The following is a 27,212-nucleotide window of genomic DNA, read 5'->3' as shown; positions in this document are numbered from 1 at the left end:
AAAGGGGATTTTTTGGAAGGCAGACCTCCCAAACTCCTCCTCATTGAGGAAGGATGGGGGAACACAGGTCAGAGGAATTGATGAGGAAGAGCAAGTAAGGAAATGCTTGAGAAACACAAGAATTACTTGGGTTACATGCTCTGTAGAGGCATCAATGTAACCAGCTACGAGATTGCATGCAACCTCTTCACCTAGCCATGGTGACATCTTTGCCTTCCCTCTTCCCTTAGACTCCAGCCTTTGCCTCTCACAGTTCAGCTCCACATTTCTTGTTCCTGTCTCCCATCTAAGATCTCATGCAAATCAGAGGTGTCTGCTAACCAGCGGGTTTATTACAGTGTTTAAACTGTCATAGGGTTTAGAACTGTCCCATTCACTGATCTGCTAAAGTAACAAAGATTGATTTTACTCTTCTTGCTTCTGTCCTTCAGGACCGTTATGTGTCATAAGGCTAGCTTCACAGTCAGCAGGTAGCTGGCACCTTCAAAGTGCTCTAGAAATTGCCCCTCCTTTTGGAGGGGTTTCACAGGCGTTTTTGCTATCTGTTTTCTGAACCAGTGAAAGCAGAGAGTTAGGGCTCGAGGTATTTGTTAGCTGGCTTCCATCTCTGTGTCACTCATGATGTAATCTTTGCATGCAGCACTCAGGGGGCTCTTTGTAACAGGCATGTACTAAGTTAAAGGGGATATACTTTCCTGCTGCTAAAGAAGGAAGTCTATGTCCCACTGATTCCAGCAAGAGTCTTGGGAGACAGGGAGCTCAGTACATGAGTCCCTTCATATTTTTGAAATCTCCACTGTTCCACAACCCAACACAAACTTGAAATTAAAATTGAGCATGCACTGTCACAATCTTAGCATATGAGTCCCTTTATGCTTCTTGCAAATTATGATTTTAAGGAAGAGACATATTTTTCTTTACCTTCAATTGACGTATAAAGGCTTTTGAGACCAGTGGGTAACTTAGAGCACGACACTGATTATACTATCTGTCTTTGCAGGTGCTATCTGAATCTTCTTCCAAATCAGGAGGTTATCGCCTCTTCAGCACTTACTCCAGGCAGTCTTCTGAGATGAAGCAAAGTGGCTTAGGTACTGTACTTGACCTGTAACCAGCCTGCTCACCTGTACCTCTGTATTTCTGTGGGCATCTGTCTGTCTCTCCACATATACATCTGACTTAAGTTCCTTGTATGTCTCTCTGTGTGTATTATGTCTTCTTTTAGTGTTACTGTTTAGACCACTGTAGAGACTATCTTACTGCATTTCCTTCTGTGTATGATCTTCTCCTTCAGCTTCTAGCAACAGAAGATGCACTTTTCATCCTTTCTAGTATGGGAGCAACAGAGCAAGCTGCGTATTTGCAGGTTGGCCTTCTGGTTCCATGTTGTTATCGTTTGTTATACCATTTCTGAACTTAGTAGGAAGAGATGATTTTGTGTAAGAACTAGCGTGCTTTCTTTTCTGCAAAACAGTAGTTTACATGCAAAGCTGCTCTTCATGTAAGACTATTATATTTCTACCTTTGCTTCATAAAGATCTCTTGTATGGAACAGATCTGTCATCTGCAACAGTGTTTGACAGCTCTCTAATTGAGCTGGAATCCCTGGTTAGCCATTCTTTGCATGGTAGCCAGTGGAAGAGACTATTTTGGGGCACTTGGTGTTCTCTGCCTGTCCTTGAGAGTACCATTCCCTGTCATCCTAACCTAAACTGTGTCTTAATAGTTGAAATTCTTCCTGAAACAGTTTTGCTGAAGCAAGATCTTTTTGGAAACTGAAAAGCTGTCTTTGCTGTCATGAGGTTCAAAGATAGCTGTGAAACCTAGATCTTGCAGATGACTAATAAGCACCAGGAGGTGGAAATGCCCAAGTTATGCCCACTTTCTTTTTCTTTAAAACTGTTTTTGCATTATGGCATGGCCGTAGACTTGCAGCAGTTCTGACTCATCAGTTCTTTACTCAGTTATGTGGACATCCTGCAGCGAAGAGATTTCTGAAAGGCCTGATCATGTCTTTGTCACTTTTGAATGAGCTGCTGCTTTGGAAGCTAATTCTTACCAAGTAAGGGGAATTTTCTTCAGAGTAGTTAGGAAGTATCCCTGGAGTCTGCCAGCTATGCTACCAGCCAGTTGGAAAAGTCTAAGAAGGAATCGCTGATGCATGTTATTTTCATAAAGGCACAATAGCCTTGGCCATAGTGGATTTTGAATGTGCTATTTCATGTGGTGCATCTACTTACTTCTGCCTTTCACAGACCACCTGCAGGATTAAGTAAGCTGTAATAGACTACCTTGCTTAGGCTTGAAGAAACCTGTGGTTATTCTGTGAATACCTGTGAAGCAATATGAGAATTTCTGAGATGGCACACAGTCAAGGAAGTGCATCTGCTTGGAGAATTAATGAGTACATCAAATGCTTCATGCAAACTATCTTTACTGTTTGGATGTCTGAGTACCTGAAGGCATGTGCTCCGGAAAGCAGATACTGCAGCCTGTTTACTGCAGCCTTTTCCAGGTTTCTGAGGAATGTCTGTTTTGGCAACAGAGAAGACTACTACTCTACTGGACCCTTGTACAGCACTACTTTTCCTTGACAACAAAATTTGAAATGTGATCCTAGCAGGTTTAATTTCAGGTTCTTGCCTGACTTGCCTTGCTGGGAAGCCTTTGCTGGTCACTCTCCCAACTGTGAAGCTCTGCAGAGTAGGAACTTTGAGTAGGAACTGATAGACCTGATCTGTGACAGTAAATCTCTAGCTGGATACTCAGCCCAGCCATCGTTCTTCTCTGTAGAGTCTTGCAGCTGCAGGCACAGAAGAGTTGAGCAGGAGAGACCTGTGGTGCAACACTAGCTTGTACAATCCCTGTTTATTAGGATGTCTGTGTTTCTGTGAATTTCTCTTAACCTGAGAACTGTTAAGAAGAATGATGCCTCTTTACCTGTAAAAATCAAGCTCTTCAAGGAATCTTCCTGATTCTTTTTCTGCCTGTTTTGTAGAAATCTAATTTCTTCCCACTTTAGGATTTGAAATGTACTCTCTCTGGGAGAAATAATATAGAACTCATGGGAGCTTGAACTTTGGCTTTAATGCTTGTCTCAGCAGCTGTGCTATGAGGGGGTTCATTCAGATACTACCTGCTGTTTCTGAGCTTTTCTGAAATTGACCCTGTCTCCTGTTGCCTGACCTTGTCAGTGGCTGGCTATCGTTGTCTCTGGGAGAATGGATTCTCTGGGAGAATGTCTGTTCAGGTATAACCTCATATGTTTAGGCATGCAAGAATGGGGAGCAGGACAGAGCTCCTATAATAATCCTGCTGCCATACCTGCCAGAATTGTGTCTTTACTGTAATTTAAAAAGATTCCTTGAAATGTCTGTTTGGAAAAGGGGCGGGCTGCAGCTTGCTTTGTCTATGCAAAGTGGTGCTTTGGAGTATGCCAGGTTTTTCTGGGCAGGAGCGAGTGCATTATTGTGGTTTGTCTGCAACAGTGTGCATGCTTCTAACTTGAGAAGCCTAGGGAAGTTTCAGTGCCTTTCTTTGCTTGCAAGAACACTTCAAAATGGGGTAAAATCACTCCTTGCTGTTTGAGCAATAGAGGTGGTGTATTGCTGGTGGGCATGAAGCTTTGTGCTGAGACGCACATTCCTGTAGGGAAGTAAGGGATGTCCATTTTTTAAACGTCTGAAACATTGAATGTACATCTGAAAATTAAATACACAAAAAAGATCCAGCACGTACAGTAATTTCTAGCAAATGTTGCTACATCTTAAATCCAAATGGCTAGTGTACCATTATGTTCTTTAGGATGTGCGCGCGCGCGTGTGTGTGTGTGTTAACTTTGGCTACAGTGGTCTCCTAGAGTTCACTGTAGACAATTGCTGTCGTCCGTAGAGTCATCTTTGTAAATACTCTTCTGGCTTAAGGATGCTAACAAAATGCTTCTGTCTACTGTAGGATAGCAGAAACACTGGGGTATCCTTAGCTTAATGATTAGTGGCACGAGGTTGCTCAAGATACAAAGTCATAAAAATCTGTTCCATTTTTATCTGCCAGTAAATGAGTCTGTTGGGCTTTTTTATTGTTGTTTGTTTGTTTGTTTGTTTGTTTTTAAGCCATGGAAGGATGATTAGGAGCATCATCCTGGCTGCTGCTTGACAAAATTTTGTTTGCATTCTGACAGATTCCAGTGCATGCTGAGTCAGCACTGAGCTTCAATTTAAGGCATTAGGAGGAAATTTTCTAAGACTTGTGTATCAGTCACCTTGCAGGCAAGAGTTCTTTGACTGTTTGTCCAAGGACACGTATGTGCTAGTCTGTCCTGTGGAAAGCTACCAGTGGTGTCACAGTGGTGGAGTAGCTTAAGTTCAGTGCATATGAGAACTCTTTCGGTCATCCCCCACTGTTCCCAGGAGCAGATATTGTCAGCTTAGACTGAGCTTATATGTGATAACTCAAAACTCTGTATCTGTGTGTTTTCTCCAAAGAAGCTCTGGCTAAAAAGGAGCTTTGCAGAGAAACAGTTGGGGTCCTGAAGAGCAAGGAGCGGACATGAGGCAGCAGCATGTCCTTACAGCAAAGAAGGCCAATGGCATGCTTTGCTGGATTAGCAGGAGTACAGCCATCAGGCTGAGGGATTTGGTTCTTCCCCTTTATTCACCTCTTGTGAGACTGCGTCTAAAGTACTGCTGTCCTGTCCTGGGCTCCCTAGTGCAAGAAGGGTGTGGATGTAGCGGGTGTAAGCCCACTAAGGGGCAGTGGAGGTGGATGGGGGTTGAAGCACATGACCTGTGAGGAGAAGCTGAGAGAGCGGGGCTTGTTCAGATCAGAAGCTGTGGGGAGTGGAGACCTTAATGCTGTTCAACCACCTAAATGGGAGGTCACAGAGAAGACGGATACAGACTGCCCTCCAAGGCACGTGGTGATAAGATGAGAACCAACAGACGCAAGTTGCAGCATGGGAAATTCCATTTAGCTAGGAGGAGCAAATTTTTCACCATGAATGTGCCAGCTGTTGGAACAGGGGCCCAGAGAGGTTGTGAAATCTCCTTTCTTGGAGGTATTCAAAACTTGACTGGACAAACCCTAGCAAGCTGATCCAAGTTGGCCCTGCTGGGGCATTGGGAAAGAAGCCTCCAGAGGTTCCTTCCAACCTAAATCATGCTATGCTGCTGTATTTTAGAATCAAGAGCTGCTTGCAATATAGGCAGGATCTTTTTAACAGTAGTAACAGTTGCACTGTTCCAGTTAAATACTAATAGGCAGTATGTCAGTTTTTTTGCCTTGGCAGACAAGGTGGAACAAGATCTACCTGCCTGTTTTTGTATGAGGGAGTAATGTTGTTTTTAGCCATTGGTATTCTCAGTACAGAATGCAGCATCAAGACGGTTTAGCAGAGAATTTATAGCCAATCAGTGGCTTTGTCTGGCCCATAATAAGGTTTTGTCTCACTCACAATTGCTTTCCTCAATTGAAAGAATCCTATTTCAAATGCCCGATGTTCCTAAATATCACATAAAGTCAAGTCACTCTACAGAACACTGTGCCTTAGAGAAACAAACACCAGCAGTTGCCAAAGCCACCGGTATTAGGTTGCCCTCCAATGCATGAGGCCATCTTGCATGCCATATTCCTTGCCATAGGGTAAGCAAAGTTCCATGCTGTGTGTGCATCTGGTGCTTTGCAAGGGTAGTTCATGGAACAGTTGGACTACTCTGGAGTAGCAAGACATGACCAAGTGGATGTGAGATATCATCTGGGCAGCAGCTTGTGAAAGAAAGCTCTCTGGTCACATTGCTTTTCTTACTGCTTGACAGAGTGATTAATCCACATTTGCTGATCAACAGATCAGGCAGTCCTTTCTTCTCCTTGGTGTCCTACAGAAAAAGGAGCTTTCCAAAGAGAATGGGCAGAAGAGCAGAGAAATGAAGCCCTGTGACATGAACATTAGTGATTTGGCATCCTGGCTTCTCTGACATGAGTATGTAGATTTGCTGACTGGAGGGCGTCAAGGTGTTTCTCCTAGGTCAGGGCACGAAAACCAAATGGAAATAAACCCCTGGACAGAGTTAGGAACTTTCCTGGTGCTGAGTTTTGGGCTACCTGTTGTGCATTTGGCACTGCTGAATTTAGAATGGGGAATACTGCCTCCCTGTGCTCCCCAGCATCATTTTTTTGTCCTGAGATTGCCTGTGAAGTGGCCAGTTCGTTCCTCATTCTTTGACTAACCCTGCTTTTCTGTAGTTGCATGCAGTGGAGATATAATACTAACACCTTCCATGCCTTTCCAGGGTCACAATGCACCGGCCTGTTTAGCACCACTGTGCTGGGAGGCTCCTCCAGTGCCCCCAACCTCCAGGACTACGCACGCAGCCATGGCAAAAAGTTTGCCAGCAGCCTGACATACAAAGACGGTATGTGTGTTCCCTGTGCAGCAGGTGGTTAATTTGTGGACTTTGGTGTCTCAGGATGCTCCTGAGGCAAAGACTTAGACTGCTAAGAAGAATGACAGTTGAATGTGTATATTCGCCGCGTATACAGTAACGCATTTTATCATATCCCAAGAAATTGTGATCCTTGCTAGGACAAGATAGGAGCTGACATTGTGTGAGGAGTTTTATGCTGATGTATGGCATTGCTGGGGTCTGATTTTGGTCTGACATTTTAATACTACTTGCTGTTGTGGGGGAGGATTTATTGGTCTAGATATTAAATAGGTTTATCCTGATACGGAAATCCAGCACATCACATCATCTTGCTTACCTTGGTGATCTAGCTGATGCTAAATGAAACTTTTGTGGAGACAGTAATCCTCACCCTATGGAAGATGGAGCCATCCCAAAGGCAGAATGATATGCTTGGCAGTAGATAAGATGGGTACTTTTCTGGGCACCCAGAAAAGTCCGAGGTAGCTGTCAGAAAGTAAGTGTAATATGCCTGCAGTGCTTGAGGTAAGTGGGATACTTGGATGAAATACTGCAAAAGGACCGGAAAGTCTAGTTATTGTGCAGTTCTGCAGAAACTGCCTTACATTTTACCAGATTGTCTTGCTGAACTTTATTTGGGTCATTAGTTTAAATGTTGCCCAATGCACATGGGTGAAGAGGTGTTGCCAGCTGCGGATTGATCTGCAGTTAGTACTAGTGCGTTATGCATTGAGAAGCAGAGAGTGTGTTGCTACTTTCAAGAAAATTGGAGCACAGGGAAAGACACAGGTATCCTGGAGGAGTTGGAGGGGTGTAATGCACAAGTGCAAGTGTCCGTTGTGATCCCGATAAGAAAGGCACTCAGACTCTGTAAGTACTGATTAACATACCATTTGTTGGAACGCTGAGTTGAGCAGCATTGAACGAAGCACTCCATGGATAGGATCTGCACAGCGTGCTGTGTCCTAGTTGGAAATCCACCTAATGTTGCAAAACTTGGGCTTCCCAGCATCTGAACGGATTTAAGATTATCTATCCTCTCTTTTTCCTTTTTGTGTTGGTTCTAACAAATGGTATTTTAATCAATACTTTACAGAGTCTGAGAGCCTTTCTTGTCTGGATCATAACAAACACTAGCACTGGTGGATTACAAGGTGGGGAGATGATTAAGGCAGTGGTTTGCGGCCTTTGGGGAAAACAGGAGGTTGGTTCATTTGGACTTTTGTCCAGTTCTGAGGCAAGGAAAATGGCCTAGCAAATCAGGGTGGAAAGATGCTCTCCAATTCTCAGACCTATTGGAATCTCATGAATGCCGTTGTATTGAGACCATTGTGTATACTGGCTTTCTGTGCTGCTTTTCACTGTGTAAGAGAAAACTGTGTTGCTTCTCACCTGCCCAGGGAGCTCCCTAGCACACAACAGGCTGTGAGTGACAGAGACAGGGAGGGTGAACTGGGAGGATTTTAAACCCTGCTGTACCAGTCTGAGCTGCTCAAGGCAGCAAGTGCTGGCTACTCATAGGTCCCAGAATAAGCTCATGGTGTTTGGCACAAGATGGGGGTGTGAATACCAGGGGAGCCGCTGAAAAGGCCAGCAAGGGCTCTGGCTGCTTTTCTTCCATAACTCTGCAAGCAGCATGAATCCAAGGCAGCACTAATTCTGAGTGAAAAGCATCAAAGACTGCTTGCTCTGTATCCAGCTGGGAATAGAACAGATTCTGCTCAGTTCTGGTGCTGTGCTGCCTTTCTCTGTAGGCTGTATAGTAGGAGTGTGCCTGCAACTGGCTACTCGCATTCAAGGTCCAGAGCAGAGTCCTGCTGCATTAGCCTAAATTCAGTGACAAGGTCTCTGTGTGCTGAGACGCAGTTGTACCCTCGAGTACTTAAAAGGCAGACTTATTTAACTAGTGTGTGACTAACACAGCCCAGAATTATTCATCTTGATGTTACACTTCTTTTTTCATGTTTCTTAGTGTGCTATGGTACCCTGTGCTACCAGCGTCTTGCTGCAATAAGAGCAGTTGTGAGGAAGAAGCGGTGGGCTTGGAAAAACAAGTAGGAGGCAGAAGGGCGTTTAGCTTCTGGGGAAGGTAGCTTGGAATGTGAAATAGGCCCCTGATCTGCATATTCCTGCTTAAATGAGCACCAATGAAATGCTAAACAATGGCATTTAAACCAAATATTACTAGAGCTAAATACAGTAAGTGACACAGCAGCTACAGCAGACTCTTGGAGTACATTGGTATCAAGGCCTTTTTCACAGTCGTCAGGCTAGTAATGTTTAAAAACCTTCAGATTCTGGAGCACATCTTTGCATGAACTCTTTGATATTTTTTCATGGCTGTGATGCTTCAAGCGTGGTGCATGGCTTATAGCACTTCATCAAAGACTCGCTCAAGTGAAGTTAAAATGGCCCTCATTTCTGAAGTCTTTTTTGCTTGGGGCTGGAAGAGGACTAAGGAACACTTCAGTGGAAAGTTGTATCCCAACCTCAGGTTGAGCGAAGGTCCACTGATGGTTGTGATTTGAAGTTGGCTTGTCTGAAGCCAGGGATCCAGTAAGCTATGTTGCAGTACCATTTAAGTTGATGTGCTATAAAGGCAAGGGGGAGATGTGGGGTGGAATGGAGGTGGTTACCAGCTGGCTGACTGCAGCTCCAGGACTTCTAAGGGATTGCAAGTGTAGGGAAGATTGTCATGCTCTATTTGTTGGGTGTAAAGAAAGAAAAACAATTTTAGGGCTCTTATGCTGGCGAAGAAAATTGCAGCAAGTTTGAGAGTTGGTTTAAATATATTATTTGACCAAGTCAGTGGATGTAGCTAGAGAAGCACAATGGGAGTGTGGAGCATAAATTGATATGTATATCTCCTAACCTTGGTGTAGAGGGACAGGCACACAGACCCCATTGACTAGGTAGAACAGACGCCTGAAACATGAAAGAGAAATAAAAGCATTTTCTAATATTTCCTAAAAGTTCCTAAATAGCAGCAAAAGGTATGATTGGCTGGGGTCTCACATCAAATCCTACATACAGATGGTCTGATTCTTTCCCATGATAGCTGAGGAATTTCCAGAGTGGGAATAAACTGAAGTTTTCAGCCTTTTTTTTTTTGGTGCATATGGAGACTAATCCATGTCTTTTAAAGCGCATCTGTTTGCACCCCACATCTAATGCATAGAATCTGTCCTTGCACTGTCTTTCCAATGTGTGATTTCTATGGGAGAGCTTGGCCTGGCCTGGGACATGGCCAGGAGAAGCCTGAGGACCACTCTGACAGGCGTACCCCAAAACCTCTTCTGTACTGAAATGCTTTGAGCAACAGAACTGTAGAGGCATGTCTTCATGGGTCTTCTGTTTGTTCCCTAATGAGTTACTAAGATTTAGCTTTAAACTCATAAATAGCTCTGTTTAGCTTGCGTTAAGAGGATGTTTTGAGCTGCACTTACCTATGCCAGGGCTCTTCAGTTCCTCTGCACAATGGTTGTCATTTTCCTTGGGCAGAGGTGAATCCTGAGAACTGTCCTCCTGTGGTGCTGCTGCTTGCTTGGCCATGTGCTCCTGTGGCTGTGAGCATGGCCTAACCGCATCTTGCACTGGACTGAGCCTGGGTTGCTCTCAGGATGGCTGGAAGTGTGGTGGGAAGGTATGAGATGCTGTCTGTGACTGAGAGAGTGTGGCTGAAGTCTTTGTAGTGTCAGGGGAGACCCTGGCAGGGCAGTGCAAGGGAAGCGGGGAGCCAGCAGAGTGCGAGGAAGCCAAGAGGTTTAGTCAGACCCGCAGGTAGAGAGTGCCCAGGGTGCTACAGCAGTGCCAACGGGAGCATGTGTTATGGGGGTCAAGGAGAAGGTGAACCTGAAAGGGTAGTTGCAAGCATATGAAGGTCGGGGGATCCTTAGAAGTAGGCTGTTAACTGAGATGATCTGTTTTTATTTCCTCAGAGCTCTTGTCTATGCCAGCCGTAAAACGATTTTCTGTGTCGTTTGCAAAGCATCCGACTAATGGTACGTTTGCTTCCTTGATTTGACGTTCCCTCACACTTCTAACCCCATGCTCACATTCGGTTCTCTCTGCACATATTCTCCTCTCAGCCTTCTCGTGTTTTTTTGTGTCTGTGTATCTGGTGTCCAAACATGTTTCACCTTCCCCCATTGCCTCGTTGTAACTAACTTGTTCATTCATCCTCTGTTACTGCTCAGTGGTTCCTCTCCTGCCCCCCAAAGCATTTGTGTCCCCGGTGAAAAAGCAAGAGCAGTGGCTCTGTGAATGGACTCCTAAAGCAGCCTTTAATTCCACAGCTGACAATAAAGCCTTCTTTCATGCTCCCTTTTCGGGGGTTGGGGGTCGGGGGGAGAATACCATTGGATTGTGGGGGGGCGGATATCCACTCCGTATTCTATAAGAGCACCAGCAGCTTAGGTCCTCAGTTTCTGCAACGCAGATTTGCAGGACCAAAACAAGGATAGCCTGAGGCTACCCGTGTGTCACCTGGAAGAGCACAGTCTAGGGTGGGGGAGAAGGAGGTGCTAGGTGGGAGAGAAGGAGGTGCTAACAGCATTCCCTCTGTGGATGGTATTCCTCAGCACAGTCGTCTGAGGAGTACTGGTAACCTCATGGCTTCCTATTTGCAAACTTGTCTGTTAGGGTGGTCCCTTGGTTACTCCAAGCATGGTGGTGTTGGTGGGAGTAGGCTCACCTTTCCTGCAGACGTTATCCTGGGAATGGTATCTCTCCAGAACTTTCCCTCATCTGCTGTTGGTGGACAATGCTGGCTTGGGCCTGCCGCCTTCCTGAGGTAGGAGGGGATCGGCACCATGCCACCCAGGGTGATGTAACCTGCTTCACTCCTGTCATGCCAGTAGCTATGAAGAGGCTGGGTAAAGAAGGATGTCTGACAGTGCTTCTGTTGGCTCACTATCTCTGCTTCATATTGCTACTAACCTAACACCCGAACTGTGAGTCTTTTGAGGTTAAAGACCATTAGCTCTGTGGTAGCAGGTGCCTTGAACTAGTGTTTATTATCCAAGTCTTGCACAGAAACTTTTGAAAAGGTTTGTTTCACAGCACCACTCCTACCTCATGGCTCCTGCTGTTGAGACAGGTTAGAACCAAAGCAGATCACTGAAAGATATCAGGTTAAGTATTTCTGTCTTCTGTGATCAAGGCTGCTTCTGCAATCTTGTTGCTTAGTAAATATGAAGAAATTGTGCTTTGTGTCTGGAAGATGAAAGAAATTCAGAAGACTGTTATGAAGACCAAAGTTTTGGGAAAGATGAAGGGGAAGGGGCAGCTAAATGTGGCTTTATTGTTTCAAATATCTGAAGGGAACCTATTTTCTGTGTTTGCTTGGTTTTGTTTTTCCCAGAATGGCCAACTGCTTGATTTGTTTGTATGTCTGGATGCCATCTGAGCTCACGTGGTGTATGTCAGCAGGATGTGTCGTTCTATCTTGCCAGCAAAACTTGTACCAATCACCAGTCTTTCCTAAGCCACACTGTAAAGCAACTGCCCCCGCCCCAAACACAATAAAGTGAAACTGGGCATCAGGTTTTTCCCAAGAACCCAATGAATATTTCTAATGGCAAAGTGCTCCTTAATCAAGAAAACAAAGACAGAGGTCCAGCAGGTGTGAGCTTGAAGTTAGGCATATTTGGTCTAGGCTTGGCACTGGTTTTAGCAGGATGTTTAGACACATGAACCACTTGCCTGAGGATGCAAAAGCTATTCACAGCTCTGAATCTGGATTTTGTTTCTGAAGAGCTGCCTCTGTGTGGTGAAATGGGATGGGTGAACCAGAGCAGTGGCCAAGCACAGCATCAGGCCAGATGCTTTATGCCCTGGTCTTGTGAGTCCTGGGAGCGTGACATGAGTCCTGAGGCTGTATACATGGATGAGAAGACATGCCTGCATGCTACTATCTTGTCAGTCATGCAAGGACATCACAGAATATTGCACAGGGCTGTTCTGAGAGTCTAGAGAGGGGAGGTCAGCAATTCTGTGCCCCCTCTGTTCTTCCACACTCTAAGCATTATGCTCTCAGTCAAACCCTGCTGTCCCCCAGCGTCCCTTCCACAGCCTCCGGTCGTTTGATGCTGGGCCATTTGCTCTCTTCCATGTGCTGAGGTGGCTGGCTGTGTTTGGATGCAGGACTCGAACGCTCTGTTGGCAGTCGATGTCTCAGTTGGGGGAGGGCGAGTGTGGGCCTGACCTGAACTGTACTGGACTTGGAACGTGTCCTAAAATATATTCGCTTGTCAGACTTCAACTTACAAAGATGAAACCTTGCTGCTCAGGGACTGCCCCTGCACTGCAGCTGTGTTTGGCAAAGGCTGGGCTGGGTGGGAGGCTGGCCTGCTGCAATGTGACTGGGGGTGTGTAGATCTAAGGGTATTCCTGACCTGCTTGCTGCGGGAGGGATTGGGCTTCAGTGTGTGGTGTGGGTTTTTCCCACCCAGCGGCGCTGGTGCTGGCAGCTCCATCCCCACATCTCCACAATTTCTCTATCCCCAGCTGCACCTGCCCCTCTCCTCTCACTCTCTATGGCCCCCTTTCCTCCAGATGCGTTTGAGCACCACCACGTTGCCCAGTTGCTGCGCCGTTTTTCCTCTGACTGTACCACGAGCCGGAACATCTCCCTGGATGCCACTCTAGCCCATCACCTCCAGCAGTGCTCCTACCACCTGCGCCTCTTCAGGAGCTGGCTGATCTCAGGGCAGGATGACTTGGAGTGTCTTTACGGTACTGCACGCTGCAGCTGCCTTGGTCCTGTGCTCTTGTAGCTGAGCAGGGACCACTGTCTGCTTGAGAATGCAAAGTATGCTTTGCTTCTAAAAAGGAAAGCATTTCCCTCACCGCATCCCTTAAATCTCTGGGCTGCTGCTGCAGCAAGCTGTGTGGGCTGTTGGCACCCGGCAGTTTTGGAGCCTTAGGCAGTAGCCTTTCCACATGGAGCCGGTGCTCTTCGTGTGGCTGTAACTGTGCTCTTTCCATCTTTGGCAATTGTTCGTTGCCTCCTTCCTTTAGCCAGGGTAAGCCCTTAAGCTTCCTTCAGGTTAGGTGCTGAGCTCCTACCAGTGTGACGCCCTGCTGACACGATACCCCTGTGCAGGTCTCAGTGGGGTGCTGCAAGGTGTCCCATTATTAACAGAGGAACCAAAGTGAATAGTAAGAGTATGGGAAGAAAGAAGATTAAGGAGGCGCTGCAGCTGGTCACATGCAGAGTGAACTTGCTGTGGAAATTTTGGGGAAGTGAGTGCTTCTGGGATTGTGTTGTTTCTCGAGAGACCCCATCTAGAGAGACAGGGTAGAAACTGAGCTTCTGTGGCTGCATTGCATGGCATCTGTTCTGCCCATTAGGACCTTTGCAGCGTGTCGTGTGTCTGGTGGGAAGAGGTAGGCAATTTCAGTATTGAATCTAGATGTTATAAATCAAAGCTTGCTACTGTTTCTCTGGTATTTGTCAGCCTCTGGCACAGACGGGAAGTCTGATGCACTGAGGTCTCAGTGCTTCTAAGACAAGTAGAAAGATTCCTCTCTGAGAGGCGCAGCTGCTAGTGTTTACCTTGCACCATAAAACCTGCTTGGTGCATGTGGCTTGCTGAGCTGTGTGGTGTGATGCATGGACCTCCTTTTTCATTCAGACCCACAGGTGGAAGGGGCAGAGACAGTATAGCTTTTCATGTAGTGAAGCAACAGGATCAAGCATTTTCATAGCCTGGAAAAGAGAATTTTTCTTATACAGTCTGTTTTTTCTTGATATAGCCCTTTCTGTCAAGTAGGCAATTTGGAGATGGCAGTTACTTTTCATATATAATTAGGACAATCCTCGGTCTCCTAGCAACAAATACTAAAGAGGAGCAAAATTGCTTCAAGGGAAGAGATGCTGGAACACAGCAGACTGCTCCAAAGCCAAAGCTGAGCTTCTCCTGCTGCAGATCTCAGCCATCTCCTGTGAGCTCCGGTAGGGAGAGGAAATGAACTCAGTGCTTTGGGCAGCGATATGCCAAATATTGCAGCATGGTGCTGGGTTGTGCAGCCTGCCCTAATGCAGCCAAACATATGCGTTACGTACCTCAGCGTAGCAGCCTTCCTGTGTGGAAATCAGATCTCTGCAATCAGTGAGTTCTTTCTTGCTGTTTTCTCAGTCTGTCATCAAGCCCACAGTTAATTAGCATGCTTGGGATTCCTGCTGGGGTTCTTCTCAGAGCAGACGTTTCTCCGGTCTCTGTAGCTGACAGCCCAACTTCCCCAGCTTGTGAAAACTACATACTCCTATCCTCTCTTTCTTGGCTTTCAACCGTACTTCTATCCACACAAAGAAAACATGAATTAAAAGATAGAATCAAGGAGTTAAAAGTGTGCAGTTGGCATCCATAGTTGGAAAGATCAGCTCTGAAGCAATCTGTCTGGGAACCTGTGCTTGTCTGTGTGGTCATAGCTGGGAAAAAGAAGAGTGAAGTAAGTTCATGTTGGTAATGAATTACAGTGGTACTGAAGCCAAAGGTCAGCTGTGAAGAAACAGAGAATGACCCTGTGATAATGAGCGGGCAGTAAAACAGCAGGTGATGTTCAGTGTAAATAAATTTAAATAATAAGGGGAAACAGCCCCAAATTCATATATAAAATGGTGGGCTCTGATCTGACCATCACCACTTGGGATCATGTGGGAAAGGTAGAAATTTGCAGTCTGGGAAAGATGTTTGTGATAGTGGTCGGAGTGGCCTGGAGAGGGTTGGTGGGGATCCGCAGTTCAATGTTGCAGTACAGGAGCTAGGAGGTTTCTAGTGGAGTGAGTAGAGGCAGCTTCAGACAGAAGTGATTTTTTCCGTGCAGAGTGAAAGTCCTCACCACAGTACATGGGGGTGTTAGGAGCTTAACTGAGTTCAAGGGGAGACTGGAGAATATGGATGAGACACATCAGGTTCAGAGCAGTTCTGAGCTGCAGGTCACTGGAGTTTGGGGGACTGCTTGGGGGAAGAGTCACTACATGCTGTCTAGTCTCGTACCCCTTCATTCGTAGCCACTTCTGGCACTGTGGGCAGAGAGGTGCTGAACTAGGATAGATCTTCAGGCTGGCTGTACAGGCTTAAATTTAGAAAGGCCGGTTAGCAAAAATCCTAGTTCATGTACATATTGTGTATGCATATATAAACACATGCAAATATATGTGTGGCATATTGGAGTGCTCCCAACAAAATAAGGCTGGACTGACCAAGCACGTTGGAGAGGAACTCGCTGAGTGTGCTTTCTCCCATGCCCTTCAGAATCTGTGCTCAGACTGGGCAAGTGCTTCTTTACTCCAGAAGAGCTGGCATACAGACCTTTGGCGTTACAGACCTTTTGGGGGTGTGCCAGGTGCCATTGGTCTGCCTGTTGCTTTCAGGATCTCCATTAGAAAGGAACAGGTACCCTCTCCGCTCCAATGTAGAGTTCACAACTGGAGAGCTGGGTAGTAACTCGGCGACTTCTGCTAATCAAATTGTGCGTAGTAATGTTCAGAACTCTCAGGCAAAATTATAATACACAAAAAGGATTGCTTTGGACCAGAAAGACTTCTCACCTGAGTCTTCCTTGCCCTCTGTCTTTGTCTGTTGGCTGACAGCAGTTTGGCTGCTTTCTACTTGCCAGCCTGCTGCAGCAGCAAGTACATTCTCTCTTTTAACAAGCCCACTCTGCTAATAGAGAAGCTTGCCGTATTTGGGACCTCAGCTCAATCTTAGTAAAGCTGAGGAACATGCCATTTGGACTACTTGAAGACTGCTCCTTGTCATGCTCACTAGCCAGGAAGTCTGCTGGCTCCCAGGTGATCTGCTGAATTACCAGCTCTGAGGGATAATCACACCAAGACTGGTTTCATTCCGGGGAGTGCATGTGTTCCATATAAACTCAAACTTTCCCAACTCATATTACACAGTAAGCTTTCTTCTTGTCTCTCTGGGACATACATAGAATTTAGGAAACTTTGTGTTACCTTGATTCAAATTAGATGCTTCCTCTTAATGAAATGGTATTGACTTCCTCTTGAGGGTTTAGACTGGGTCATCAAGAAGATGCAAATGAATTCAAGGTCTTGTTTTCCCCCTTGTTCTTCCCTTTTCCCAGTATAAAAATCTGTTTATTTTAGTTCTGCTGCTAACGCCTTTGGTTGAATTTTCTTTCAGACTTCAGGGTGACTGAAGGAGAGATAGCTAAATGGATGAAAGTACCCATTACATCTGCAGTGAAAGAGCGGTGGGGTAACACAGCATACAGGGTTCACTCAGAGATCTGTAATGTATTTGCTTGCCGTTCAAGCCATGTAATCATAAAGCAGGTGTTGGCTATTTCAGAATTCATCATTGTGTAGTCCAGGTAAAAAGGAGGCACTTCTTGACTCTTTCTTTGAGTTCATCTGCTAAAAGGCAGCTGTTCACAAGAGTTGTATCTGTGTGTTCCTACTGCCTGCTGGAGTCTCCTAGAAACCTGGGATTCTCTGGTTTAGATGGAAGACGTGAGACAGGTGCAGGTCTCCGTTTGCTTTATATGGTATAGTGTGCTAGGTGATCTCTGCAAAAGGGTTCTTACACCCAAATCACCTTCTTAATACTCTTATGAAGTGTTGTGTGTCGGTACTAGGCAGCTCTGAAACAGTCTTAGTCTAAGGAGACAGTCACTCCCTCCTTGAACGTCTGGAAGACTTCTTCATAAGCCGTGATTACACCGAGTAGACTCTCTGACAGTGTGCAGTAAAGTGTGCACATGCCAAGAACGTGAAGCTCCGGGGAGAAGAGCTCAAACTGGAACATAGTTAACTCAGCTGTAACATGAGTGGGCTTTCAGCTTTGGCATCAGCATGCCTGGGAGAGCCAAAACAGGACTTCTAATCCTCTAGCTGGATTGTACCTCTGGTGCTCTCACTTGCAGAATGGCTCTTCAGGCAGTACCATTCTCTCTGCTGCTGTGTCAGGATGCTGCTGCATTATTGGTTCAGAGTGGAGATTCCACCATAGCTGCTCCCCCACATCACATGCAGTCTCCTTGGACATCCAAAATAATACATACTCAGCAGATTCCTCTGCCTTGTGTATCTTAAGGTTTTTCCCATAACCAAATCTTGTTTTCTTTACTCTAACAGATGGTTTCTTCCTATTTTACTGAACAAAGATTTTGGAGACATAACCACGCTGTACTCCTTGCCTGGAGAAGATTACAGTTGACTTTGGGATTCATTTTTAGCTACTCTGGTCTGCAGACCCCCGCCATATGCCTCTCCCTGCAGGGCAGGCCTCACTGTGGAGGAAGCAGATTGCCCTCTGCACCCCTAATGCAGCTAGCGTAGTCAAACCTGAATGAAATGAAAAATGAAACTTGTTCTTCTGTGGACTGCTGTTTGACTTTGGTACAAAATGAATGGAATTCTGTCTAATTTCTTGTGCCGTTGTCCACATCACAGACTCCTGCCCTGCAGGCCCCAGGAAAAGAGTTTGAGGAAGCATCAGCAGTAGCCGAGCGGTCAGCACTGGGTGACTGTCAGGCTGGAAAGGTTCCTGTGGTTTGCACTCATGCTTTATTTCCCTAAGATGTTGGTTCTTTGCTAAATCTGTGTGGTGCAGCAGTGGTCAGAGCCTTCACTGGGGACTCTGGCTGCTGCTGCAATACACATAAGGATTATGGTCTGTAGCGGTAACTTCTGCTTTGGCTCTACTGTGGTGGCATGAAACTGCCGTTGTTGGCCTCCCCACAGCAGCTAAGCAGGTCAAGGGAGGTGTGCAGGGAAGTGGGCTGCCATATACAAATGAGAGGGATTCCTTAAAAATAGTAGTGCTTCACCTTGAGAAGGGAAACTTTTGCCTTTTTCTCTACTTGCTTGAAACCGGTTAAATGACATAGTGCTGAGCAGAGCTGTGTGAACAGGCATTTGGCACTTCGGGGATATAGGTGTATCATTTCACATCAGTAGCGTTGTCAGAGTTCCATGTTTCCTTTGACACTGGACCTTTCATTTCCTCATTTTATTAGAGGAGTGCCCAAGCACTCAGATCCCCATCAGTGCCTCCAGTGTATCTTGTAACTACGTTGCTTTGCCCTATGTTATATTCAAACTTCTTCCCTTTTCTTTGGAGACCCCAAGAGCTGAGCCAATTTTGGCCCCTCTTAAACCAGATTCTGTTGTGAAATGACATTAGCCTCATACTACGCTGCTCCACAACCATCTCCACATGGCTGTTCATTAAGTCTTGCCCTCACCCTTTTCCTTGAGCTCTGTCTCCCGGAATGCCTATGAGAAAATAATGAACAGATACTCTTCCTTATTCAGCTCTTCCACTCTAAGGACTTCTCAGCAAGGGACAGAAGAGTATGGTATTCTTCTGGTGTCTTACATTCCTTCATCCTAGCCAAGGATTTGTTATCCTTCATGTCTTGAATTGATGTGTGTAGGCCCCTTGTGGCATAGGTAACCTCTCTGGACTGTCTGGAGGGTTTTATCTCCAGTAGCTGTGGTGGCAGTGAATGTCTCTGCAGCACTGCAAACTGGTGATGATCTGGTCTGCAGCCTCCTCATATTGCATGTGGATTCACTCTAAATACCATCTGCTGGCTCATGCTCCTTGCCTCTTGCAGAACTGGGTTAGGTGAGCAGATTGGAGCACAGACTGGAGGTGATTGGAACAATGACTACACTTAGCAGATAATCCAGGTGCTCTAGGTCTTCTCCTTAGGTGCTGTCAAGCTGCAGAGATCAGTTTTAGCCTGCCAGTGTGCTGGGCAGCAATCCTGACACAGTAATGCCTCAAGAGCTGTTGTACTTTTTGCATTTCAAAATAATTTTCCTTCTCTGCAGGAACCCAGTGCCTTCCCAGGGTCTTTTTGAGCTCCTTACAGGGAGCTAGGGAGTCACAGAATGGGAAGCCTAAGTTTAAGAAGTTTAGAGGCCTTTAAACTCAAGAGGTGCAGAGCAGGAGGAGGCCTCATTCCCATATGCCCAGAGACTCATTTGTTTCTTCCTTGCTCCTCTGACAGTTTCAGATTGGCTTGGTGCCACAAAGCATTGCCAAGAAGCTTGGATGAAGAGGAAGATGCTTTGCCGTAATACTCCACTGGCTTGAGTAGCAAAAAATTTATTGTGAATGGTTGTGATGCAGCTTAGCTCTGAGCAAGTGTCTGTTAAACGTTGAGATACCTGTTTCTACTAGCTCTGGGTTTGCTGGCCGTGAAGTCTTGTTAAGGGGACAAATAATTCAAAGTGTTGCCCAGCCCTTCCTTGGGAGACAGTCCGTCAGGTGTACACCGGAGGGTCTGCTGTGAGAGAGGGAGGTTCTGCCACTCCCTGCATTTGTAGCAGTGTGCACTACCTCGCTGATGGGGAGAGGGTGGACTGTGTCCCCGGCTGGGGTGTCACTAGTGGTGGGAGTCCCTTCATGGGAATTCTGTTGACTTCACTCAAATTCTGTTTAGCTTCTGTAAAGTGTGGGGCACTGTGCCAAGTTCTCCATCATAACCGTATATTTTAGCAAAAGGGTCACAGGCTTTGCAGCAAACACGGCTGCTGCTAGATACGTTTCTCCCTCTTCCCCCTCCTTCTGCGTGTGCCTGGATGCTTGCTTTCAGGTCTGTGATTGCATGTGATTGCCTAGTGGCGATTTTCTTGGCCTAGAAGAGGTGACCTTAGGCCTGAGTGTGCCTGTTGTTTGATTCCCAGACTGCCCAGCTCCTTCAGCCATGAGTGGTCCTGCATGGATTTAGGTTGCTGTTTGCTCTATTCATTTTCTGATTGGGTTTCTTTCCAGGTTTTGAAGGCTGTTCCATGGTTCCCACCATTTATCCCCTGGAGACCCTGCACAACTCCCTCTCTTTGCGACAGGTCAATGAGTTCCTGACGGCTGTGTGCAGGAGTTGCAGCGAATCGCATGTCCAGTCTACCGCAGGTACTGGTGAGGTGGGCTTGTCTCTGGGTAAGCCAGAACAGAGACGAGGCAAGGAGACCTTTTGGTCTTTTACATTATCGGGACAGATCAGCCTGACAGGACTGGCAATAAGCGCAGTCTCTGAAACCTGTTCCAGGGTGTTCTAGCCCAGGAGTGAGCTATGGGATCCAGCTCAGAGCCATCCTAGGCCGCTTACTTGAGAGACAAGTAATCAGTCAGGTCTGTCTGTGGCTGATAAGTACGGTGACATGGATACAAACTCCAGCTTGGCAAATCTTAGCCTCAGATTCCCAGGAGCTGAGGGACAGGCATGGCTCTGAATTTGCACTGTTCTTGAACACTTCCCGGAGTGCCTGCTCGTGGCTGCTGGGCTATGAGCCATTCTTTTATGTCTGTCTGAATATTACTGATCTGTGTATTTTTTTTCTTGAAGCTTTGTTTGATTCAATGATTGGCAGCCACATACCAGGAGACCCCTTTATGTCCCAGCGAATCCTGTCATCATCCTCTTTGCCACTGCGCCAGCGTTCGGATAAGCCCCCTTGGTGTGAGTGTGCTCCCTTCTTGATCAGGGGTGAACGTGGTGGTGAGGGAGGGAAGTAAAGGGTGCCAAATGGTGGAAGCAAGTATTGGTGCTCAGGGTTTCTATGCTCTGCCCTTGAAGGAACAGAAACAGAAAGGGGAAATAGGTAAAAGGGAAAGTAGCCATATGCCCTGTGAAAAAGCTTCCAAAGAAAGATGCAAAAAGGGACTCTCCGTAGTATTGTATATCATGGGGACTTCTACTGTTGGATGGATGCTGTCTCTCCAGACATCCTCTGCTTTGTGCACTGGGACATGGAGGGCCTGAATGCACTTCATTTTCATCTCAAGTTTTGTGATTCTCCATGACACATGGCCAACTCAGTGTTGGCATGTGGAAATGCCTTCCTTTCCTAATCAGCCATGTACATGCCTCACCCAGAGCTCCGTATAGGACAGCCGATCGTTTAGTTCTTCACTTACAGGCTTTTCTGCAGCTCCTGGGCCTCACTTGTCACAATCTCTGCAGAGCTCGTGACTGTTAGTCCCCTTTGTAGATCTGACTGGCGCTTGGCGGGGAAAGGGTTAGCCAACAGTTGCACAGCAAGTGCCTTAATAACACAAGTCAAGGTTGCCACTGAAAGAGCAGTCCTACTCTTCTCCTGGCTGTATACTCCTTGTGCCAGGAGTCGTGTGTGTCTGTGTAGGCAGCAAGGTCAGGGAACTGATCTGACTGAAAACAGTTGTTTAATCTTCCCCCCCTTATTGGATTAGATGTAATCTAGATCTGTTCTCTAGTTTTGCTTATTGTACAATATAAGGCAAGAATAAGCATTAATGGAGAAGCAATATTTCTTCTTCCAATGGTGACTCTAGCTCAACATTCAGTGATTGTGTGTGTCAGAAACCAAGAGGAGCAAAGTTGAAGCTGAGAGTGTTCCGTAATAATGAGGGAATGAAAGAAACTGATTTTCAGCTCAAAGCCCAACATCACATTTCACATTTTGCTCTATAATGACAACAGAATCCACTCTTGGCTATATGCCAACATAGCACGGTATGACAAGATGTAAGTGTGGTGTTTGTGCTTAGGTTTTCATCAGCTGAGCTGCCAGAAACACACCTAAGAGCAGCTGCAAGCCCTTGCCAGGTTGCATGGCATGTAGACGACCCTCACCCATGGGTTGTAGAACTGTGGGACTGCAGCAGCTTGGGTCTGCCCAGGCTTTGGGCTGGGGAAATATCAGCTAAATGTTTAAGGTTTTTCTTCCTCTTTGCAGACAGCAGTGGCCCCTCCAGTACCGTCTCCAGTGCAGGCCCATCCTCCCCAACATCTGTGGACAACTGCACTCGTTTCAGCTTCACTGAGAAACTTTCCATCAGTCCCCCGAAAAGTGAGGAGCAGCTGACTAGCCAGTCCCCTGAGCAAGGAGAGAGACAGCCTCCAGGCAGAGGGCTTGACATGGAGGTGGGGATGTCTGGGTTGTCAGTGGTGGAGCCAAGTGCCCCAGAGACCCTGACCTGGAACCAGGGCCCAGAGCCAGGCAGGGTCCTGGAGCTGTGCAAGAAGGAGCTGGCGGAGGAGGACTCTAACCCAGAGGAGAAGAGCATGGTGGAGCTGGATGAAGAAGACTCAGCTGGGAGAATGTTAGAGCCAAGTAACACAGGGAACCCAAAGTGTGGTGCAGGGTCTGATATAAGGCTGGCTGGGGAGAGAGTGAAGCCAGGTGAGGGGTATACAGGGGGAATGACTGGCCTGGATCAGTCAGGGCTGCCCAAGGAGATCTTGGTGCCCTGTGAAGAGGAGCTGGTGGGAGAGGTGTTGGACCCGGAGCATATGGGCAAGGAGCTGCTGGGGGACAGTGCTCTGTCAGGCCAGCTTCTGTCTGGTCACCTGTGCCAGCCACTGTCTCCTGAGAAAAGCGTGGAGGAGCTGCAGCCGCTGTGTCAGGAGGATCAGCAGAATTAGCGGCTCACTGGACAGCACACCGCAAGCGCTTCTAGCCTGGAGGCAGCCCAGCTGCATGCACAGCACCTCATGCAGCTGGCTGTCCACAGCACAAGCCATGTCCCAAGGCCACAGGACTCTGGGGTGTGGAAGAGTCTGCTCTGCTCCTCCACAAGCCAGCTCTTTGCCATTCGGCAAAAGACAATGCCCCATCTGCCTTGAACAACAAATGCAGTCTTGGTACTGGCATGGCACCTCCATGGAGCAGGGACATGGGGCTGCATTGGTGTCCCAAGGGCTGTATGCTCGCTGGGACAGCAGAGTTAGAGGATTGGTACAGCCAAGGCTTTTGGGGTGGTAAGTCCAAAGGGGACAGATGCTCCCTTGAGATTTTTTGGCCCATAGCCTTCAGAGAAAGGCATTCTGGGCCCAAAATAATCGGATCCATCACAACCACCAACCTCCTCTCTGTTCCTTCCTTCTTCCTCTCTCAATTCCCACCACTGGCCACCAAAAACAGGTCTGGAGAGTCCATGGCAGGAAGACTAGGAGAAGCAGAAAGCATTCTGAATGAGTGTGGGAAGGAGAGTAATGAGGGGATCAGGTTCAAGACTGCCACTTGCAAGAAAACGTCTCTTTGGCGTGGTCTTGAATGTTTTCCTGCTGGGCTGGGGCAGGCAGGCGGGAGCCTGGGGATCCAGCCTGAGAGAGGTGGGCAGGGAAGACACACACGGGTTTTTTTTCTAGTCCCCAAGGGTCAGGCAGGGTACAGCTCTGAAGTCTTGGTGACAGAAATTAAAAGAAACTGCTATTTGAACAAATCAGGATTATTAGAAACCAATAAGGAGAAATCTTTATTATATATAAAATGAAAAGTATTTAATACATATTTATGTAAATGACTTGTGAGCACAAGCCTGAGGGCAAGATTGACACGGGTGTCCCTGCCGCATCCTAAGTGCAGGCCAGGGCTGTGCCTCCTGCGCCTCCTGTATTTATGAACAAGTCTATGTGTTTGTCTGTAGCTAGGATCTGTGTTTTTGTGAAGCTGTGCCCAAAGATCTCCGCACTGTGTTGTGATGATGTGTGTTCACAGTAAATCTATGCTGTGGGTCCGGCGTCTCTCTGTCTCTGATGCTGACTTGCACAGCAGTGTGTGTGTGCTAGAGCTTGCAGGTGCCTGGGACAGCAAGCCCTGGTCGTTCACCGCCGTGCTGGAAGAGGAACTGTGGCTGAAGTCACAACTGAAGTGAGTGCACAGGCATGGGGCTTTGCTCAAGAAGGCCACACACCTCTTTTTTCCTCCACAGAAGAACTGGTCATACTGGGGATGAGGTCCTGGCTTCCCAGGTCCCAGGGCAGTTTGTGGTAGAACGAAGACACTGAGGCAGTGTGTTCGGCTCCTTTCACTTGGTGCACACCTTCTCATCCGTTCCAAGCACGTCCTGGGTACCGTGTCTTCTTCTTCATGCCTGATAATCCCTAGCTGCCAGTTTGGGTATTTAAGAAAGGTCATGTTTACTTGCACTTGAAATGCAGCAGTCGTACAGCTGCCTCCAGTGCAGCACTCTGCTAGGAGGAAGCCTGGCCCCCCGCTTCCGCAGGGCTGTGCCAGCCTGCTCTTGTACGGCTGTGTGCCGGGGTCTGGGAGAAGGGCCCGCCTGGTGCTGTAAGGAAGCCCTCTGGCTTTCATTGGCAACCCTGCATTAAAGACCTGGAAGAACAGATACCCTGGCCAGTGCCTGTCAGGCCGAGGCCGTGGGCCTGCAGCGTGCCCCTGCCCCAAGAGCTGGCTGCGGGAACGCGGGAGGCAGGGCAGCACTAGATCCCACTTGCACCCCTCGGGTAATGCCCGCGCCCCTGATCCTGCTGTCCTGCCCGCATCCTCCCAGGGTCAGTAGTGCGTGGCACCTGCCACCGCCAGCACCGCTGCTCCAGCAGCAGGGTCCCTGCCGGACACAAGAGCTGCGTCTCCTGCCTGGATTTGCGTGTTTCTGTTTGGGGGGGGCAGCGCCCACCTCTGCACCCACGGAGCGGAGACCATGGCCCAGGCCTGGGCAGGGTGGTTGCTGTGATGGACCCAGCATCACCTGCCGCAAGCTGTCATTGCTGAGTGGGGCACAGCTCCTTCAGCGGTGGCACGAGCAGGTCAAGGAGCAGGGTCTTGGGTGAGGGCCTGGCTCTCAGGTGCTCACCCCCACGCAGCTGGGAGCTCGTCACTTCTAGGGCCCTGGAGCCTGCTGGTGGGATGGCTTTGCCGTGTACAAATGCCCGGCAGATCTCCTGCCTGTCTGCTCCCCCTGCATTGCAAGAAAACAGCCAGGGGATGCTCTCAGTGCCAGCTGCCCTCCCGCCATCCTGCCAAGCAGCACAGGAGACAGACTGGACTCTGGGTGCCAGGGGAGCCAGGAGGGCACTTTGTAGTCGGGAACCCTTTCCCCCAGAGAAAGCGGCTACTGGCTGCAGTGTCCTTGGGCTTCCACGGCTTGGCAGGGGCAGCACAAGTGCTGTGGTAGCGCTGCCCAAGAGCTGCTGCTGTGGGACATGCCACATCATCTGAGTACAAAGTGGCCTTTCTTGCGAGGCTCTGAAGGCCACGTTCTGCAAGAAAGGATGGCTGAGTGCTGCAGTAGTTGAATACCTGGGTAGACTGCTGCCACTCACAAGAACCACTGTTATTTGTAATGTTCCCCAATCTTCAGCCCATTTCTTCACCTGGAAATGAAAAGGGAATGACGCTTGGGAAACAGCTTGCAGCTGTGGCTCTGCTGTGGCTCTGCAGCTCAGTGAGAGATCGGGCCCAGGAGAGAGGCCGGAAGGGGTTTTGTTGTGATGAAAAATACAAACCTCCATATCCCTAAATTGACAATATTTCTACAAATTCTAATTAGTGTCTAATTTCGGCTTCTGAATACATCTTTTGGTTGCTGGAGTCCTCTAGCCAGAAATTATCTGGCTGCATTGGTATTTTGCATACTGGTAATTCTGTGAATTTTTGTTCTCCAGATAGTTTGTAGGATCAGGGGGCTTCCTGATGCAGGGCAGAGTAACAGGAAGACAGCCTGGTTACTTGTGGCTAGTAGTGCTTATGCTGTGGAAGCAAATGTCCTGAACTCAAAGGCAGGTATTGTCCCACAGGCAGCCAAGAAGAAAACTGGGCTGCCTGCAGTGGTGCGAGAACTGCGTTCTGGTCTATGTCTGCTCTCTTTGATAGGTAGGCCAAGAAGGGACGGTGCCCTTTTTTTAAAAAGAGCTGCTTAATAGCTGCCTCTGTTGAGGAGTTTGTGGTCTTTCATGATGCTCTAACACTTCCAAATGAACACCTGCAGAGTGTGTTGTGAAATCTGAGCACTGACCCGTCTGCTCTTACACAGTGTCTTTACCGTGTTTTTCTTGGCTTAGCAGCAGCAGTGATTAATGACAAAGCCCTTTCCAAGCAGAAGGGTGGTGTAAGGAAGTGCTGTGAGTCACAAAGCAGAGAAAAAAGAAAAGGACAATTGCACAATTTCTGGATACAATGGCAGGAGCCGATATTTTTGGCTTAATCCTGCCAAAGTCAGTTCTGGCTCCTCAAATCTAGGCTGATGCATAAGCTGCACTTTCAAATGCTTTTGGGCTGCGTAAGTAGTGATATGCACAAATGGCTGCTGCATGGTCCTGCATCTCTGGCTGGGTGTAGCCACAAACTTTGCCTACAGTAGCTGGGATAGTTTGGATCAGGCTTGTCAAATCCCTGGCAGATGCAGCTAAGCAAAACTCTTTTCCTGAATTGTTGTCACTGTGTGCAATGGGAAAAGAGTATAGAGAAATGGGTCCAGGTCGTGTGGCAGAACAGGCAGGAAATACCAACTGTCTATACCAAGTAGCTAGAGTGCGGCAATGTCTCGTGTAGGCTGTGGAAAGCGACAGGCCCTGCCAGTCAGCGTGTACAAGTCCTTGGAGCTGGAGAAACTGTCAGGTTGTAGGGCGTATGCAGGCTTTGGGCCTTTGGCGTGGCGAGGTCCAGCCAGCCCTGATATTGTTGAAACAAGACCAAACTCAGTGTTGCTGCTATTGCCTTGGACATGCCTCTGGCTCATCAGTTTGCAAATACTGAAGGAGCTGATTAAGGGAGGGCCATGTCATTGCCTTACTGGGACCTGTCTTTTGCTTATCTGTTCTTCTGGTTTCTCAGAGCCATGCCACTTCCCCACAAATTACTAACCCTTATCTCCCTAAGTTCTACGCAGCAAGTGATGGACACAGCTGACCAGCCGAGGACAGCTGGTTTCTGTCCTTGGTGTGAGTTCCATTTCCCCCCTCCTCCTGTGGTCCAGGACTGTTGGCTCCAGTGCTGCCCAGCTGATGCCTGCTCTGTTTGCTGGCCATAGAGGAACAATAGGCCCAGGAGTTTGAAGGATTGCTGCTTGCCTCTTCTTG

At 47.6% G+C, this 27,212-nt stretch overlaps 1 protein-coding gene across 1 annotated transcript in view; it reads left to right on the top strand.

Annotated features, from left to right (window-relative positions):
• Nucleotides 1–23,907, top strand: part of PPIP5K1 (diphosphoinositol pentakisphosphate kinase 1) — a 46,957-nt gene extending 23,050 nt beyond the window's left edge. The window contains exons 25-30 of the mRNA XM_009280374.2: nucleotides 1,001–1,091; nucleotides 6,288–6,410; nucleotides 12,978–13,157; nucleotides 20,186–20,323; nucleotides 20,757–20,870; nucleotides 22,126–23,907. Of these exons, the coding sequence (XP_009278649.1) occupies nucleotides 1,001–1,091; nucleotides 6,288–6,410; nucleotides 12,978–13,157; nucleotides 20,186–20,323; nucleotides 20,757–20,870; nucleotides 22,126–22,814 (1,335 nt within the window). The 3' untranslated portion in view covers nucleotides 22,815–23,907. The remainder of the gene's footprint in view (nucleotides 1–1,000; nucleotides 1,092–6,287; nucleotides 6,411–12,977; nucleotides 13,158–20,185; nucleotides 20,324–20,756; nucleotides 20,871–22,125) is intronic.
• Nucleotides 23,908–27,212: the final 3,305 nt, after the last annotated feature.

The sequence above is a fragment of the Aptenodytes forsteri genome, unplaced genomic scaffold, assembly GCF_000699145.1.
Source record: "Aptenodytes forsteri isolate BGI_AS27 unplaced genomic scaffold, ASM69914v1 Scaffold83, whole genome shotgun sequence".
NCBI lineage: Eukaryota > Metazoa > Chordata > Aves > Sphenisciformes > Spheniscidae > Aptenodytes > Aptenodytes forsteri.
Note: the sequence above shows the minus strand (reverse complement) of the source record. Positions and strands in the feature narration are given on the sequence as shown.